General features: G+C 42.5%; 1 protein-coding gene and 1 non-coding gene across 2 annotated transcripts; both read right to left on the bottom strand.

Annotated features, from left to right (window-relative positions):
• Positions 1-1,777: 1,777 nt before the first annotated feature.
• Cul4 (cullin 4) lies at positions 1,778-15,711 on the bottom strand. Its single transcript, XM_028315153.1, has 13 exons — positions 15,334-15,711; positions 15,111-15,253; positions 14,292-14,512; positions 13,773-13,961; positions 13,143-13,289; positions 12,264-12,450; positions 10,410-10,602; positions 9,086-9,387; positions 6,876-7,097; positions 5,990-6,097; positions 5,206-5,376; positions 4,068-4,220; positions 1,778-3,412 (listed from the first exon to the last, which is right to left on the bottom strand). The coding sequence occupies exons 1-13, from the start codon at positions 15,569-15,571 to the stop codon at positions 3,317-3,319; spliced, it is 2,370 nt and encodes a 789-aa protein (XP_028170954.1). The 5' UTR covers positions 15,572-15,711; the 3' UTR covers positions 1,778-3,316.
• On the bottom strand, positions 10,943-11,015 carry TRNAA-AGC (transfer RNA alanine (anticodon AGC)). The gene has a single exon. It is a non-coding gene; the product is annotated as a tRNA-Ala (tRNA).

A 15,711-nucleotide genomic window follows, 5' to 3' on the forward strand; every position in this document is an offset into this window, starting at 1 on the left:
TTACAGCTGCTATGGAATGTATCTAGGTGACCTGGAGATACAGCCGGATTATACAGGGTGGTTATACATATGGAACGATAAGTGATCTCACTCGATTATTTCTAAACTATACAAGATATCGAAAAACTAGTTACTGATTCTGAAAGTGCTTCACGAGCTCTTTCAAATGGTACCAATAACAGGTTACAGATTATGGAAGCTGGTAACATTGAATTTTTGGAATTTTGTAACTTCTCGTTTCCACCCTGTATAATCCGGCTGTATCTCCAGGTTACCTAGATACATTCCATAGCAGCTGTAATAGACATTTAGGTACATAAATTTACCAATTTTGGTGATAAATAGTCATTTTGTCTAATACAAAATAATAATTTAATTTTTGTATAACGCCTGAACAAAAACAAAGGGTAATATTTTGGTGTTATACATAGATTTCGAATATAAAAAATATATAATTTAACTAATTAAGACATGACAAAAAAACTGTGGTATGTCTCGTTTCTGTCGGGCCTGGGTCACAGATGACCGTTCTTCTTTGAACGCGAGCCCGCGCTCCAACCGCGCCGCGCTGCAACTGCCGAACGACAAACGAGGCGGCGCGGGTGCGGGACAGAAGCGGCGCGAACGCGGGCCCGCGCTGTTGTATTACTATGGCGGCCATACACACACACCGGACGCAGGGCGGTAGCAGCGCGTTGAAAGCGGTTTTCGAATATTTAAATTGACAACGGCCCGCGTTGCAACTGCTTTGAAACTGCGCTGCTTTCAGTGTGCCTCAGCCGCGCTGCAACTGACCCGCACTGCTTCTGACCCGCGTTTGGTCTGTGGAAGCCTTTAGTCTTAATGCTAAGGACTGGAATGGCATGGCACGACACAGGAAAGGAATGAGGGGTATTTTTAGAAGAACAACGCTCGGCTTTAAAAACAAGTGAAGTGATTTTCAGAAATAGGCTAAATTATTTTGAGTCTGCAGAATGGCGGACATCAATGACGCCTTCCAAAACTGTAATTAAATATAATAGTTGTTAAAAGCCTTTCTATGCCTATTAGTACAATCTTTTGGTGCAGAACATGTGCTCGAATATAATTTATCATTTGTTGTCAACGGTTGACATATAAAAATGTGTATTCCTTGGTGCTAAAACGGGGTAAATAACGGAAGTGCAATTTGATGATTAAATAGGCAATGTTTTTTTGTTATGGATCAAGTAGTCATTTTTAGAACTACTGCGAATGATTCCGAAGGTTCTTTGTATCACAATCTAACTTCATAGAAGTACAGTAATGAAAGTTTGTACAAAGAGATTCTCAAACTAATTTTACACTGCCTTTTATCTAGCTAGTGATCAGCAATAAATAGTCGATTAAACTTGTACAGATTGTAAATATTGTCTTTGAGGGTTTGCTTCATTGTACGGTCAGCGTCAAAAAGTCAGTGACACCGTGACAAAGTGGACAACAACCTTATTCCAATGTAACAGACCTGTTGCTAACATATTGGCTACTTCGGGTGTTTCGAACTATTTGACGCTGACTGTATGATCATAAAATGTAAAAGAGACTTCCTTGTTTCAACCAGCGATTAGTAAAAGTATGGTTAAAGGGAGTCACGAAATATTCCTCTAAGAGGAGGGCGTGTGTTCCTAGATCAAATAGTTGCTCATTGTATAGTTATGTTTTAAGAAGGATATTCACTTGGAAGCATTCGCATTTCGAGTATCATACTAGGCAGAATTCTAATAGCTAGATTTACTGGCTTTCTGAACTGTTTGCGAAAGATTGCTTGCTGGAAGATCTCGCACAGTGAACGCACCGAGTGAATACCCTCCTTACCAAAAGATCTTTTAGTGTAAATAAATGTTTTTATTATTTATTTCGTAGACGTTCAAAATAAAACAATGATTGAAAATTATAAATAGTTTTAATTGGTGACCCCTCCAGGACGACTGCTCGTAAAAATTATAGACATTTTATTAAATATGTCTGGAAGCTGAAAATATGTTTTTAAGGCATAACATACAGGACACTCGAGTGGAAAACTTCACATTCTTGTAACTGCAGTGCAAAAAAAAACTATATTATTTGAAATTACCTCTATTAGCAATTATTAGAAACACAATATTTTACGCATATCACTCGTATTTTATTACTGACTTACTAAGGCGTCACAAATAAATATATTTTATAAAGAAATTCTGCTAAAATAATAAATATATTGAAAACAACTGCACATAAAATTAAATTTTGTGTGGAGTCATTTTTATTTTTTACACAAACGGGAATGATATTGCATCAAAAGAAAACATTCAAACATCAAAAGTAAGCAAATAATATTTCAGCCAAATTCTGGAGGGCGGCCGTTTCCTAATATCACACGTTATATTACTAGAGCGTAACTATTTATTATGTGAAGGAAATTAATTTGCGACTTCTGCTATGTTTCATCAACTGTGTGTTGTTATAAGACACCATTTTGGTAAACAAAGTTATGATTTGAATTATTTTAAAATTTCTAATGATGACAAAGTGTATGATTGTAAATCATAACAATGCAATAACTAAAACGGTGTCTTTTGATTACTATTTCCTATATTTAAACGGCTTATAAGGATTTGTTCGTTACCCACACGAAGACGCAAGAATGGTATATTTTATTTTACATACACTTGGAACAACAGCATTACTGAATAAACTATAGTGATGTGGTTAAATTAACTTGCAGTATTTAATAGTCATTTTTAATTAATATACAATGAAGTCACAATACATTGCCTTTGTCTTTTCGGATAGAGTAGTAAGAGTTAAGAATAATTCGCAAATAAGTCTCTTTTTACTTGTATTCATTTCACCAATGACATTAAGTATATTTTATTCTCACAACATGAATATTTACATTCGTTTTGAAGTTCGTATAGTGCGTTTTTAGTGTAGTGATCTTCCAAAGTCGCTAGATATCAATCGATAGCCGGGTCCACGCCAGAGGATCCACGCTTTGATCGCGATTCGCGCGGACTCGCATCGGATCGTGCATAGGGCCTAGTAGGGTCTCGTGACAGCGCGCGTCGGATCGTTTGGTGTGGTCGCAGCTAATCAACATCACATTGTCTCCCCATATTAGCTTCATACAAAAACCTGCATACATTTTCACCGTGAAAACCAACGGTGTAAGTTTCAAAATTGCACGCACGCTTCCGCTATACATACCAATAAAGTACATACTTTAATATATAAATACATCGATTCGAATCAAATAGCAGTATGTCTGATAGCCGTTTATTAGTAGAGCATAGGTAACAGAGTAGGGGGCGGGGCTTCATTAGGCGACGTAGTTGTACTGGTTGGGGTTGTCGCGGTCGCGCTCCATGTAGTCGCGGTCTATCAGCGACTCGATCCGCTTTTTGAGGTCGGCCGGCTGGAGGAAAAAATATTGTTGTAATTACATTATATGGTTTAGATTAAATGCCCTCCACGATCTAAAGTTAGCAGTTATGATTGAACTAGAAGTATCAGGTGATAAATGTTGTTTCTAAATTATACCTGTAGTTATACATGTTTGGAAACTTTATTACTTTGAAAGTGGTTTGGCCAACTGAGTGGTAGGGAGACCGAAGAGAGTTTGTAAGTGTTTTAACATTGTCGTGCGCGTTTTTAGTTCAAGTCTCGAGCTGACAAATAAGCGCTGCTGCGAGCTCGTTGATGTTAATAATAGGTTTCCAAAAATCGACGTCACTACCCTCCTAGGTCTCCTCTAGTGCCATTATTCTCCAATCCTCTAAGAGACATTTCTTTCTGTAAATGTTGACTCAAGCATGCCGACGCAATCAAAGCAGGCGTGTCCCGGCTGGGAAACGAACCTGCGAGCAATTTTAACGCAGATATTCGCAAAAATAATGTCATCGCAAGGTCACTTTCGCAGAATGTCATTCACAATATTATACTGTTCAAAAAATATACAGGAATAAAATTTGTGAATGACATTCAGCGAAAGTGACTTTTTGAGAAAGTGACCAAATTCGCGATGACATTTTTGATGACGTTCTGCGTCAAAACCCTGCTCGCACACGCACCTTGACGGGGAACTTGAGCTGGTTGTAGAGTTCGGAGATGAGCAGGTTGTGGGACAGCGCCTTGCGCATCTTCATGACACGCACGATGGCGGCGTCGATCTGGTACTGCCGGTCTTGGAACACGCGCTCCTCGGTCGCCTTTTGTTCCTCGCTCTGGAAAATATAGATAGATAGATAAATAATTTATTGGCATACACACACATTATTCCTTCGGAATAGAGCAACAACCACGAGCTATCAAACGAAACCGATTTTGGATGACACTGGATATCATTATATGATATCACACAAGTTTTGTGTGTCAGGATTATTTCACTGCTTTGTACAATAAATCAATCACTGAACAAGTTACCAAGTTTCTGAAGCACTATTTCTCATAAACATCCACGATTTCATTCACGTAAAATCTGAAAATATCTCAGAGTTTAAATTTTCAGTGTCAATAAGTGCCTCCGAACTGTCAAATAGTTGCAAGAATCGGTTCTGTTTGACGTGACGGCGTCGGCATCAGTAGGCCTAAGATGCGCGCCGTGATAACTTTTATCGACGTCAAAATGTATGGGCAAAATCGATAAAATGGCGTGATAACCACTTATCGCGGCGCACATCTTGGCCTACACGTGTCTCCTTTTATCACAGTGTTGCTGCTAGTGACATCTCGCTCGCTCAGTCCTTTGTTGCTCTATTCCGCTTCGGAACTATTCCCAATCCCACCTCTCATTCCCAACCGCTGCAACTCCTGTGTAGTCAGGATGTACAGCTTGACCGCCAATAAAAACCCAACCAGTGAAGGTCAAGTTCGTCCCGGGGGAAAGTTAAACTGTCATTGGACCCGCAACAAAATTAGTCAGAAGAACATAGGAGGAGTTTATTTATTTATTTATTTGAACACCAACAAGGTTACATTGAGGCTTCACAAAAGTAACTATAAAAAATGACACTTGTAAAATGCAAACTTAATTATAGGTGAAAACATCATGCGTTAGAGTCTAAAGCAACAGCAATTAGGGGTTAAAACTGAATATGTTTAATATGGTGTAAAGAAGTCCCTATGCTTGTTCAAATCGGTGAGATTTGTCCAAGCAAAGGTTTAGTAGCCTATTCCGCTAGGTATATGAACTTTATGGTGTGCACTGACCGTCTCCTTCATCTGTATCTGGTTGATCTTGATGCGGAACAGCTTGTTGGTGAAGTCCGCGTTGAAGGCGAACACGTCGCCGTCGGCCACCTCGCGCCCGCGCGGCGCCTTCGAAAGCACGCGTGCCTTGCCGCACGCGAGCGACTGCAGAGTGCGCCGCAACTCGCCCGCCTGGCGAAGTTACAAATACATACAGGGTGTGCTTTTGTGAAACAAAGCTCATCTCAGGGGTGGTAGTACCTACACATGAAAGTAATTACAAGAAAAATATAAATAAAATTTTCAAACGTCAAACGTCTCCTAAAACTTTCGAGACGGTGCTTGTTACCGCCCGCACCACCCAAAATAAGCAAAACTTGTACTATGGGTACTAGACAACTAATATAAACTTTTTTTTTGTAAATTACAGACATAGACTAAGATAGGGTTGCCAGGCGTCCGGATAAAGCCGGACATAGTTAGGTTTTTTGATTGCGTGTCCGGCCAAAATAACCGATGTCCGGCCTGTCCGGCTTTTTATTTGGCTACCGCGCCAGACGAAAGTCGAGCCACAGAATTACGCACGCACGTATGCATCTAGTACTCACTCGCGAGCTCACTAATTGCACCCCCCCCCCACCCCTTTTAACAGCTATCCTAAAAAAATTGTAAGCAGTTGGAACTGTCAAAACTATCTGGCTTAAACTTAAACAAGTTTAAACACTCATAATATCTGTATAAAGATTATTCAAATTCATTTACTATTACTATCTATATTAAACAATTAAATTAAAAAATATCTTACCTCAATATTGGTATTAGCTCTAATATCTTCGAAGGAAAGGTTGTCTCCGTCGTTGAACAGTAACAGGACTAACGCTTGGAACAGCGACACCTGTAATTCTTTATTACCCTGTAACGGAAAGCACCAATTTTAATGTGTCACTTTTTGGTAATTTTTTGTTGATATTATTAAAAAAATATGACTGGGACTTGGAAAGGGTTTACATAATTTGCGATACAAAATAGTTCCTGAAAAAGAGTAATTTGACGACGACAATGAAACTACGTTGTCATTAAAATTAGAAGTTGAAAAATAACTATTTAGGTACCAGAAAATAGTTAATAACGGAGTAAAACGTTACGTAGTGGCTTGGCTAGGTAGCGCATGGCGAGTATACTGTACCCACTGCTGTAATGTAAGCAGAGCGATGCGCGAGGGGCCGGGGGTCCAGTGGAGCTCACCACAGGGGTCCGGGGGCGCGATAGGGCCCGGGTGGCTCATCGTGGGGATCCACAGTGGCCGAGCGTGGCCTGCCACTGCGGCGGGCCGGGGGGCCGGGGCACGGTAATACTATCAGACAGTATTGTAACTTCATAAAAACAGACGGAACGCGAGCTTTCCTTCGAAATTCAAATCTCGGGACGCGCGAATGCAAAAGTCGGGGGTGTCGCGAATGCGCCGCAGTAACGTACGGACGTCGGTGGCCTAGTGTTGAAAACGAATAAATTTGACTGACTGTCATTTATGGTCAAATTGGTCAAAAACTAGTCGTTAACTGTCAAAAATTGTCATTTTCAGTCAGTTTGATTTGAAATGAAAATTATATTGTATAAACCAGTTTTTACCCACGGCTTCGCCCGCCTGAAATTAAAGTTCATTATCTAATATTAAAGTTTATAAAGCTCACCTGGGTAAAGTGCGCTCGCAGCACACAGTGTCCGAGCGTGGCCTGCCACTGCAGCTTGCGGCCGGAGTGCTTGGCGAGGTAGAACTTGCTGAAGTGGTCCTGGTGGCGAGTGAGGTGGGCGGGCAGGCGCACGTCGACCGGCGGGTAGGTGGGCCAGAAGCCCATGGTGAGGATGTACACGGACAGCTCCAGGCCGCCGCCTTCTTGAGACGCCGCCAGGTGCTGCAACCGAGGCGGACTATAAACACTACCTCCTCCTTTTTTGAAGTCGGTTAAAAAGGACTGTACGAAAAACTTTCGAGTTCGACTCGTTTGCGTATTCGAATCGCCATCAAAAAATTTAGTACGAAAACTACAACTGCGCTCTTGTGAACGTGTCGTAAAGTTAAACTTAGCATGAGAAATGGTTGCACGAAACTTATTTTGAGAATCAAAATTGTCACGTTATCATTTAATTCGAAGGTTGAGTATCGAGTTTTGTCGAATACGCAAACGATTCGAAGACGAAAGTTGTTCTTGCTAGAAGTACAGAACACTGAGCCCAGAGTACGTCAGTTGTTTTGACCTATCGTATCGCAGAATCGATGAAGCGCGTCTGGATTGGAGACGTTAAAAATTACCGTAATCGGGGCTCTGATTTTCAGCTCTTGCTAGAGAACGCACGAAGCTGAACCCGCTCGCTTTCGGCAATCATATCTACAGGTGTGAACGAACGATTTCATTTTGTTTATGCTCAACCTATGGGGCCGTTCAAGTATTACGTAAGCAGATTTCTTACCATTTTTTACCCCCCTGCCCCCCTTGTCATCAAAAGTAAGCAAAGCACTTACCCCCTCCCCCTATGCTTACGTAAACATTTTTAGTTATAAATGTTTTTTATATTGTCATTTTTAAAATAGGAAAATTCATGAAAATATTAGGTTTAACTGATACACACAGAGTAAGGGACAAAAAAATATAATCAGAAATAAAGAACATAACAAACATAATTGCATCAACATAAACACAAATGATAACTTTCAATGCTTACAATACGTTTAGTATCCAAACAAAACACGCGCGCGGGAGGCCGCGTGTTTTGATGATATGCGGACTACGCCTCTCAAATTTTAATGGACAATGTCGGCACGAGAGTTAATTATTAGACAAGTGAATAGCGCACGGTAATTTCCCTAATGTGCGGTAATTCCCCTAATCAGTTCTCAAAGCGAGTGCCTACGCATATGTATTATTTGCGGGAATCCCCGAAAAAACGTAAATAACTAACGATGACGTAATCATCATCTAGACCCCCCTACCCCCCATGTCATCCAAAATAAGCAAAACAGAGACCCCCGCACCCCCCCTTGGTGCTTACGTAATACTTGAACGGCCCCTATACACATTGGAAACGATAAGTGATCTTGCTCTCGATTATTCCTAAACTAAGATATCGAAAAACTGATTACTGATCCTGAAAGTGCTTCACGAGCTCTTACAAACAGTAGTATTTTAAGTACATAATAGATGCAATAAAATATTGAGTATTGAGTATCAATAACAGGTTACAGAATGAACTGGGTCTATCAAAAAATCAATATGTCATACCCAGCTCAGGAGGGGGTAAGTCTTTAGGTCAATAGTTTGACTTAGCTCCTTCAAAGCGACTGTAGCCCTTTCAGGGGAGTTCATACATGTTCTGCGACATCTTCTGGGTACGTCCATGTAAGGGAGTGATTCCATACTTTTGCTCGTAAAGCTTCAACCACACCAACGCGTGCAGATTCTATCATAGGCCAATGACAGGTCGCGCGACCCATGACAGCCGGCGCGATCATAGGCCAATGACTGGTCGCGCGACCCATGACAGCCGGCGCGATCATAGGCCAATGACAGGTCGCGCGACCCATGACAGCCGGCGCGATCATAGGCCAATGACAGGTCGCGCGACCCATGACAGCCGGCGCGATCATAGGCCAATGACTGGTCGCGCGACCCATGACAGCCGGCGCGATCATAGGCCAATGACAGGTCGCGCGACCCATGACAGCCGGCGCGATCATAGGCCAATGACAGGTCGCGCGACCCATGACAGTACACGCGACCTGTCATTGGCCTATGATCGCGCCGGCGATAGAATCTGCACGCGTTGGTGTCAATCAACCACAACCAGCATATTTTTACTGAAATAAATATTCTGTTCTATTCTATAAAGATTAAAAGAGACCGACCTGTTTGTAAGTGATGTTGATGTCCTTAGACAGCTCCATGTCCTTGAACATGCCTTCTAGCTTGCAGGTGAAGCCGCCGCCGCATTCCTGCTTGAGCTTGCTAAGCATGGACTTCTCTGCGTCCACGGAGGCCGACTTGCCAACCAGCAGCCTTTTGGCCAGGTCCTTTTTGTAGAACGCCTCGAACACGTCCTTGCCGTGGATGAAGCGGAACAGAACCATGATCTTGTCTAACAGTCGTTCCAGCTCCTCCTCTGTCGCTTCCTTGTTACCGGCCCGGAGTTTGACGTCCACGAATTTGGCTGCCGATTTACAAATACATGTTTTATTTAGACAAACACACCTTTTAGGCTCGGTTTCAAGAAAGGAGTGGAAGCCTCTAGGCCCAATGATCCAAATAAAATGGTCAATATTTAATATAATCATGTTTGTACAAAGTGATGTAGATAAAAGTAAAACGCAAAAAAAACATCAAAGGAAAAGTTGTTTTCTAGTCTGAATTTGATTATTTTTCCAGTCTATTGTGTTGTGGGGGCTCATCTTTTGTGGAGGCCCCAGGGTTGTTGCCCCGGTTGCCCTACTTAAATCCGGCCCTGGTCTAGTGTCTTTAGGTACGAGTGGCCTCACGTGCAGTGGCCTAATTCACGTATTAAAACCTCAACGACATGCAAGCGATTTGATCGCTGATGTGAGTTTTCATATTCACATAATAATAGCCCGATTTTGTTTCGATTTCGTTTTTAACTGTATTCGATCGTGCCTCTTCGGTATTCACTTATTATAGACCCAATACAATGAACTGTCCCACCTCTGACATTGACAGGGGGGCGCCACCGTCAATACCGGATCACTGGTTCCGATTTTTGCCATGTTGGAAACCATATAGTTGAACGATGGTAGCGCCCCCCCGTCATTGAGTTTGGTGGGACAGTTTAGTGTAGGTCATCTATACTTATTTTGAAGTTTGATTACAAGTCAAGTGAAAAATCACTGAGTTGCGATCCTATTGAGTAATCGTTTTATTGAAATGACACGTGAATACGGATTTAGGACTGTTTTTCAATAGGACGACTTCTAAACGTCAACGACATTTTGACTGTTTCAAAATACGTGAATGAGGGTTTTCGCGTATGAAAGATCCGCTAGATGACGGGACGTGGATGTGGGGTCTGACTGCTGCGTGATTGGTGGATTTTGACATATCTGTCAATGTCATGTCAAAAATAACCAATCATGCAGCATTTGGACCTCGCGTCTACGTATTGCCATCTGGCGGATTTTTCATTTGCGAAAACCCTCATTGGGCTATAGGTATGTCACTCACCAATGAGCTCCGCAGGTTTGTTCTGGCGCTGGTTGATGAAGTGCTCGAAAGCCTCACGCACGGAGTACGTGAACTTCTCGTTGCGCTGGAAGCACGAAGACACCACGTGGTCCAGCTGCTCCTTGAATTCCAGAAGCTCCGGAACCATCGTCTTGTCGCGCTCCGGCTCGATCACTATCGTGCGACCTTTTTTCTGGAGAAAAAAAAAGTGTGAACCAACCAAGAACAACAACAAAAAAAAGTTTTTTAGATTTTACGCCTCTGTCTTGTAAATTATAAATTACTAGCTTTCCGCCCACGGCTTCGCCCGCGTTCAATTTTGACTGTCACAGAAAAACTTTATCGCGCGCGTCCCGGTTTCAAAACTATCCTATGTCCATTCCCGGGACTCAAACTATCTCTATGCCAAATTTCATCAAAATCGATTCAGTGGTTTAGGCGTGAAAGCACACAGGCGTGACAGACAGACAGAGTTACTTTCGCATTTATAATATTAGTATAGATTAAAAAAAAATAACTTGAAAAAATCGAACTGTTTAGGGCGGGAATCGAACCCACGGCCTTTCGCTTGCTGGGCGACTGCTCTTCCAACTGAGCTACTTAGACACTGGATGAATCCGTCGAAATTTTCAAGTGTAATACGCTGTTACGGCCAGCGTTTGTTTCACCAATGTTGTTTTGTATACTAGATGCCCCGGATTAACATTTTAGCCGGTCTTAACGTTCGTAACGTTCACACCGCGGATACTAGCGACAATATGTATGAAAAATAGTTCTAAGCACACAGTCTTAAGCTCGTGCGGGTGAACGCGTACCATGATTGAGTGAGATATTATTATGACATTAAGAGCCTTGCCACACTGGCGGATTACAAGCGTTTTCAAAGCGGACACGAGGCGAAAACTCGAGGCGGAGACGTTGACAATCCACGACGACGGTATCAAGCACAAAGGCGGCTCGCAGTAGGATTCAGGAGCTCGCAGCCAGATACGCGATGACCGTGGACGAGCCGTACTCACTTGAAGGTTGGTTACGTTACATGCTACGTTACGTGCTACATGGCAGGTGAGTACCCTGCATTAGGGTTGGCGTTGCGCCACCTTGCTACGGAGCGACCATCAGACTACCGAGGTGACGTCATCAGCGCCTTCAGCCCCAGTGCTCTGTCGGCAGTGACGCACCTTGATGTACGCGTTGAGGTGGTTGCAAAGTTCCGCCAGGCCGTCCTTGACGCGGCTGTTAATTTATCGTGGATTAGCGGGGAGTTGCGCCGAATTTTGTCAGTGTGTGCGTGCGCGCCGCATACGTATTGGCGCGCTCACATACAAACCGCGCTCGGTGCGTGTCTATGAAGATCATCATCATAATTTCAGCCATAGGACGTCCACTGCTGAACATAGGCCTCCCCTAATGCTTTCCACGTTGAGCGATTGGTAGCGGCCTGCGTCCAACGCTTCCCTGCTACCTTCACGATGTCGTCGGTCCACCTTGTAGGTGGACGTCCCACGCTGTGCCTTCCGGTACGCGGCCTCCATTCCAGAACCTTGCTGCCCCATCGGCCGTTCTGCGTACTATGTGCCCTGCCCATCTATAAAGATAACCTACTCATTTGTATTTACTCTGGTGGTGAGGTCGGCCAGCCGCGGCCCGTCCATCAGCGCCTTCAGCCAGGGCCGTCTTTAACCTACTAGGGGCCCTGGGCACTTAAGGATCAAGGGGGGCCTATATCATCTGGAGAAAGGTTTTTTGAGTAGACAGGGGCCCCTTCGGTCGCGGGGCCAAAGTGCCCAGTGGGAAAGAGGGGCCTGCCTCCAGCCCTTGCTCAGTCGCCCGTCAGTGTCAGCAGTGACGCACCTTGATGTACGCGTTGAGGTGGTTGCAGAGTTCCGCCAGGCCGTCCTTGACGCGGCTGAACAGCGCGTAGAGCGTGGTGAGGTCGGCCAGCCGCGGCCCGTCCATAAGCGCCTCCAGTCCTTTGCTCAGAATTCCCGTTAGGTGCTCGCTCAGCAGCTGCCGCTCTACGCAGTGGATCAGCTGCCATCTGTAACGCAGAATAATATACGAGGCGTGTTCAGTAAATATCCTTAGAAGCCACGATAGCCGAACAGTGAACGGGTCGGATTTCTCCACGAGTTGTTTGTCATTGTTATTTGTTGTTTTTATTGAATAAAATGCATAATATTTAATTCTTTGTGATTTATTGAGCAACAACGTATTCCATATCCAGATAATTAAAATTCGTAGATATAATTTTGATTTTTCGTAGATAAAATTAAAAATCAAACAAATAAAAAGTCAATTAGATTTTTTAGGAAAATATTCTCGATTCTAAAAAATATCGATTAGGTTTAAAATAAGCGCCTCCCTAAATAGAAGTGTCATAATCTCTTTCTTACGCTGAATAGACTATAGCACACGTGCTTAATGGGATATTTTAATAAACCAATTATGAATTTTGACTTAACATATACAGGGCGAGCTATTTGTGGGTGATCAAACAAAAAGGATTGATCCTACTGCTCAAATAAAACAACTTTCTTACAGAAACAATACACTAAGTAGGCGCGCACACCGTTGATTTTTAGTTGGCCGATAGTTGTGCTAGATTTTAAATTCTATGAAGAATTGGCCAAATCGAATCGGCGTAGTGTGTGCACTCCCATACATATCAACTACCCGACTAAACTATCGGCCGAAGAAAAATCAACGGTGTGCGCCTTTTCATTTACTTACTTGGTAGAGTGGTCCAAGTAGTGCAAAAGTCTCTCGTTCTCTTCTCTGAGCCGCTTCTCGACATGCGCCAAGTATTGCGGTACCGGCAGTTCGCGCATTAGTCTTTGGCCTTCTGCTGCGTACAAACGCTCTGTTGCTAACAGGAACCTACGAAGAAACATTTAATATTGTGCCTACATTTATCATCGTTCGTTCGTTTCAGCCAAATGACGTCCACTGCTGGACGAAGGCCTCCCCCAAGGTTTTCCACAATAAATACCGCATCCAATTTCTTCACGCGACCTTTACCAGGTCCCAGTAGTACCGTTGTGGCAGAAGTTCTCGAGTGGCGACCACGGGTTGGAAGACGTAGCGTGGGCAGGCCTCCCACTAGGTGGTCCGACATTTATCATCTAGATAATTATGATTTCTGAACACCTTTTATAAGGTGTAATAAAACATTGCTAGAAATTTTTGTTTTTAGAATAATACTGTTTTTATAAAATTCATCATAATTTATACTAAATTATTAAACGTAATTTTTCGAATTTTCACAGGACATCAGTATTTTTCTTTATTTTTGTTATGCTTTTAAATACTGTTGGGGCATAATTTAAAATTTGTTACAAGCAAAAATAAAATAAACGTTACTTGTGTTCAAAAGCGTCCTGGTAGATCTGGAGATCGGACAACATTCTCAGTAAGCTCTTGAGCAGTGATCGGTCCACTGCGTCCCCGCCTCGCTCCTTCTCTATGAGCAGAAGCAGCCCGTCCACCGTGCGGGTCTGCACGAGTGTGTTCATGGCTATGTGGTGCCGGAACAGGTCCAGACCCATATCCCTGCAATCAAGGAATTTATAGTCAAATAACGTAAAGTGACTTATTGTGTGGTGTGGTAAGTGACAGTGAATGGTTAAAGAGGATGAAGATGAAAATGGGACGGCCGAAGAAAAGATGGGCCGATGATATAACAAACAAGGCAGGGGAAAATTTGATGCACATAGCCAGCGACAGGGAAAGATGGAAAATGATGGAGGAGGCTTTTACCCAAGTGGGGCCACAATCAAGAGAAATACTTGATAATTTTAAATGAAACTAATTAATTTTAATTGTGGATTTTTAAAGCTATAATAATAAAAAATAATAATGAATTTTTATAAGTATTCATACCATATAGAATGTATGCTAGGGTTCTGTAGCACATAAGTTCGGTCTAGGTAGAGGAAGATGCTGCGGATCATGATCATCTGGCGGCAGTGTGCCCGCCAGCAGTCATCCATCCTCTTGAGGAACACCTGCCGGTCCATGCTCTCGGAGAGGAACTGTTCGATGTTCGCTTTCACGTGAGCTTCTACCAGGTTTGTCAGATTCACATACAGTTGTGATGCCATCTGAAAGTTACAATGGTTGGATTATAACTTTCAATAGTTACAATAGTTGGATTATTACCACCCACATTGAAAACATAGTTAGCAACCTAAAATCTTTCAACAATTAAAATTCTAAATCACGTAGGAGAGAGCAACGCGTAAACCGATAGCGCCGCGCTCTCTCTGAAATTAAAAATGCCCAAATTAAAAAAAAAATAGTTGGATTATGGCATGGTACCTATCTAAAGCCTGAATTTTTAAACTCTCTCTCTCTCATATCGGCTAGGTTCCTAAAGACAGTATATCAACAGTAATTCTAAATTTTGCTGATTCTACGTTAATATAAACTCAATTTTCAACTCAAAAATTGTTCAAAAATGAATTTCTGCTGATATCGCTAGCACGGCAGATTTGTTTACCTGATATTCTAAGCTCAAATAAATGTTTTTCGTGATTGACACTGAGTACAATGTGTTAATGTACTATATTAAAATAATCTACAATATTCTAATTATATTCTAATTTGAACCGCACAAAGTAAATATCAATAATAGTGACATGTAAACATGTGGCTTACGACATAAGACGAATGGTAATCTTACTGGATAGGTTTGTTTACCTTATGGCTGCACATATTCTCGACCGCCTGGTACAACTCTTCCAAGGAGTAGGCGATGGCCTTGGAAGTCTGGATGGCGATCACCGCCTCTCTTAGCTTGCTCCATGTCGTCTCTTGGTAGTTTTCCGGAAGATTCGGTTTACCTGCGAAGAACACACTATTACCTTCTAGATGACATTTAGGTTATAAGAATGACATGACGACAAGAAAAGCGTAAACACACTTTTGAAATTCTTTATCACTAGCTTCTTCGCCGTCGCCCCCGGCTTATTCATCATCGTCGTGACGGTCCCGTTGGAGTTCGGGGTAAGCATCGAAAAGTTCGATTTCTTCTCGTTGGCACTCATATCGTCCGATTTTGATCTTTTATTATTACACTGATCGTTGGTAGGAAGGGAACGTTTTCTACACAAATTTCCACCCTCCTCAGCCGAAACAGGCGTTTTAGCTAAACCCGACATAAGAGAGCATGTTATGGCCGCGGCCACTGCACTAATTAAACAATACAAATTACACTAATTAATATAAAATCAAACAAAAACAGAAAAGCTCAGTCAATTTTCACGACAATCACCACCATTATGATTAGTTTTACAATTTC

This window comes from Ostrinia furnacalis, unplaced genomic scaffold (genome assembly GCF_004193835.3).
Source record: "Ostrinia furnacalis isolate ACB-3 unplaced genomic scaffold, ASM419383v2 OfSCF5047, whole genome shotgun sequence".
Lineage (NCBI taxonomy): Eukaryota > Metazoa > Arthropoda > Insecta > Lepidoptera > Crambidae > Ostrinia > Ostrinia furnacalis.

Coding starts and splice junctions, on each gene's coding strand:
- Cul4 (XM_028315153.1), bottom strand. CDS start 15,571: ATGTCGGGTTTAGCTAAAACGCCTGTTTCGGCTGAGGAGGGTGGAAAT. Junction 10,603..12,263: donor ACCTCAACGCGTACATCAAG/GTGCGTCACTGC, acceptor TTTTTTCTCCAG/AAAAAAGGTCGCACGATAGT. Junction 4,221..5,205: donor AGATACAGATGAAGGAGACG/GTCAGTGCACAC, acceptor TATATTTTCCAG/AGCGAGGAACAAAAGGCGAC.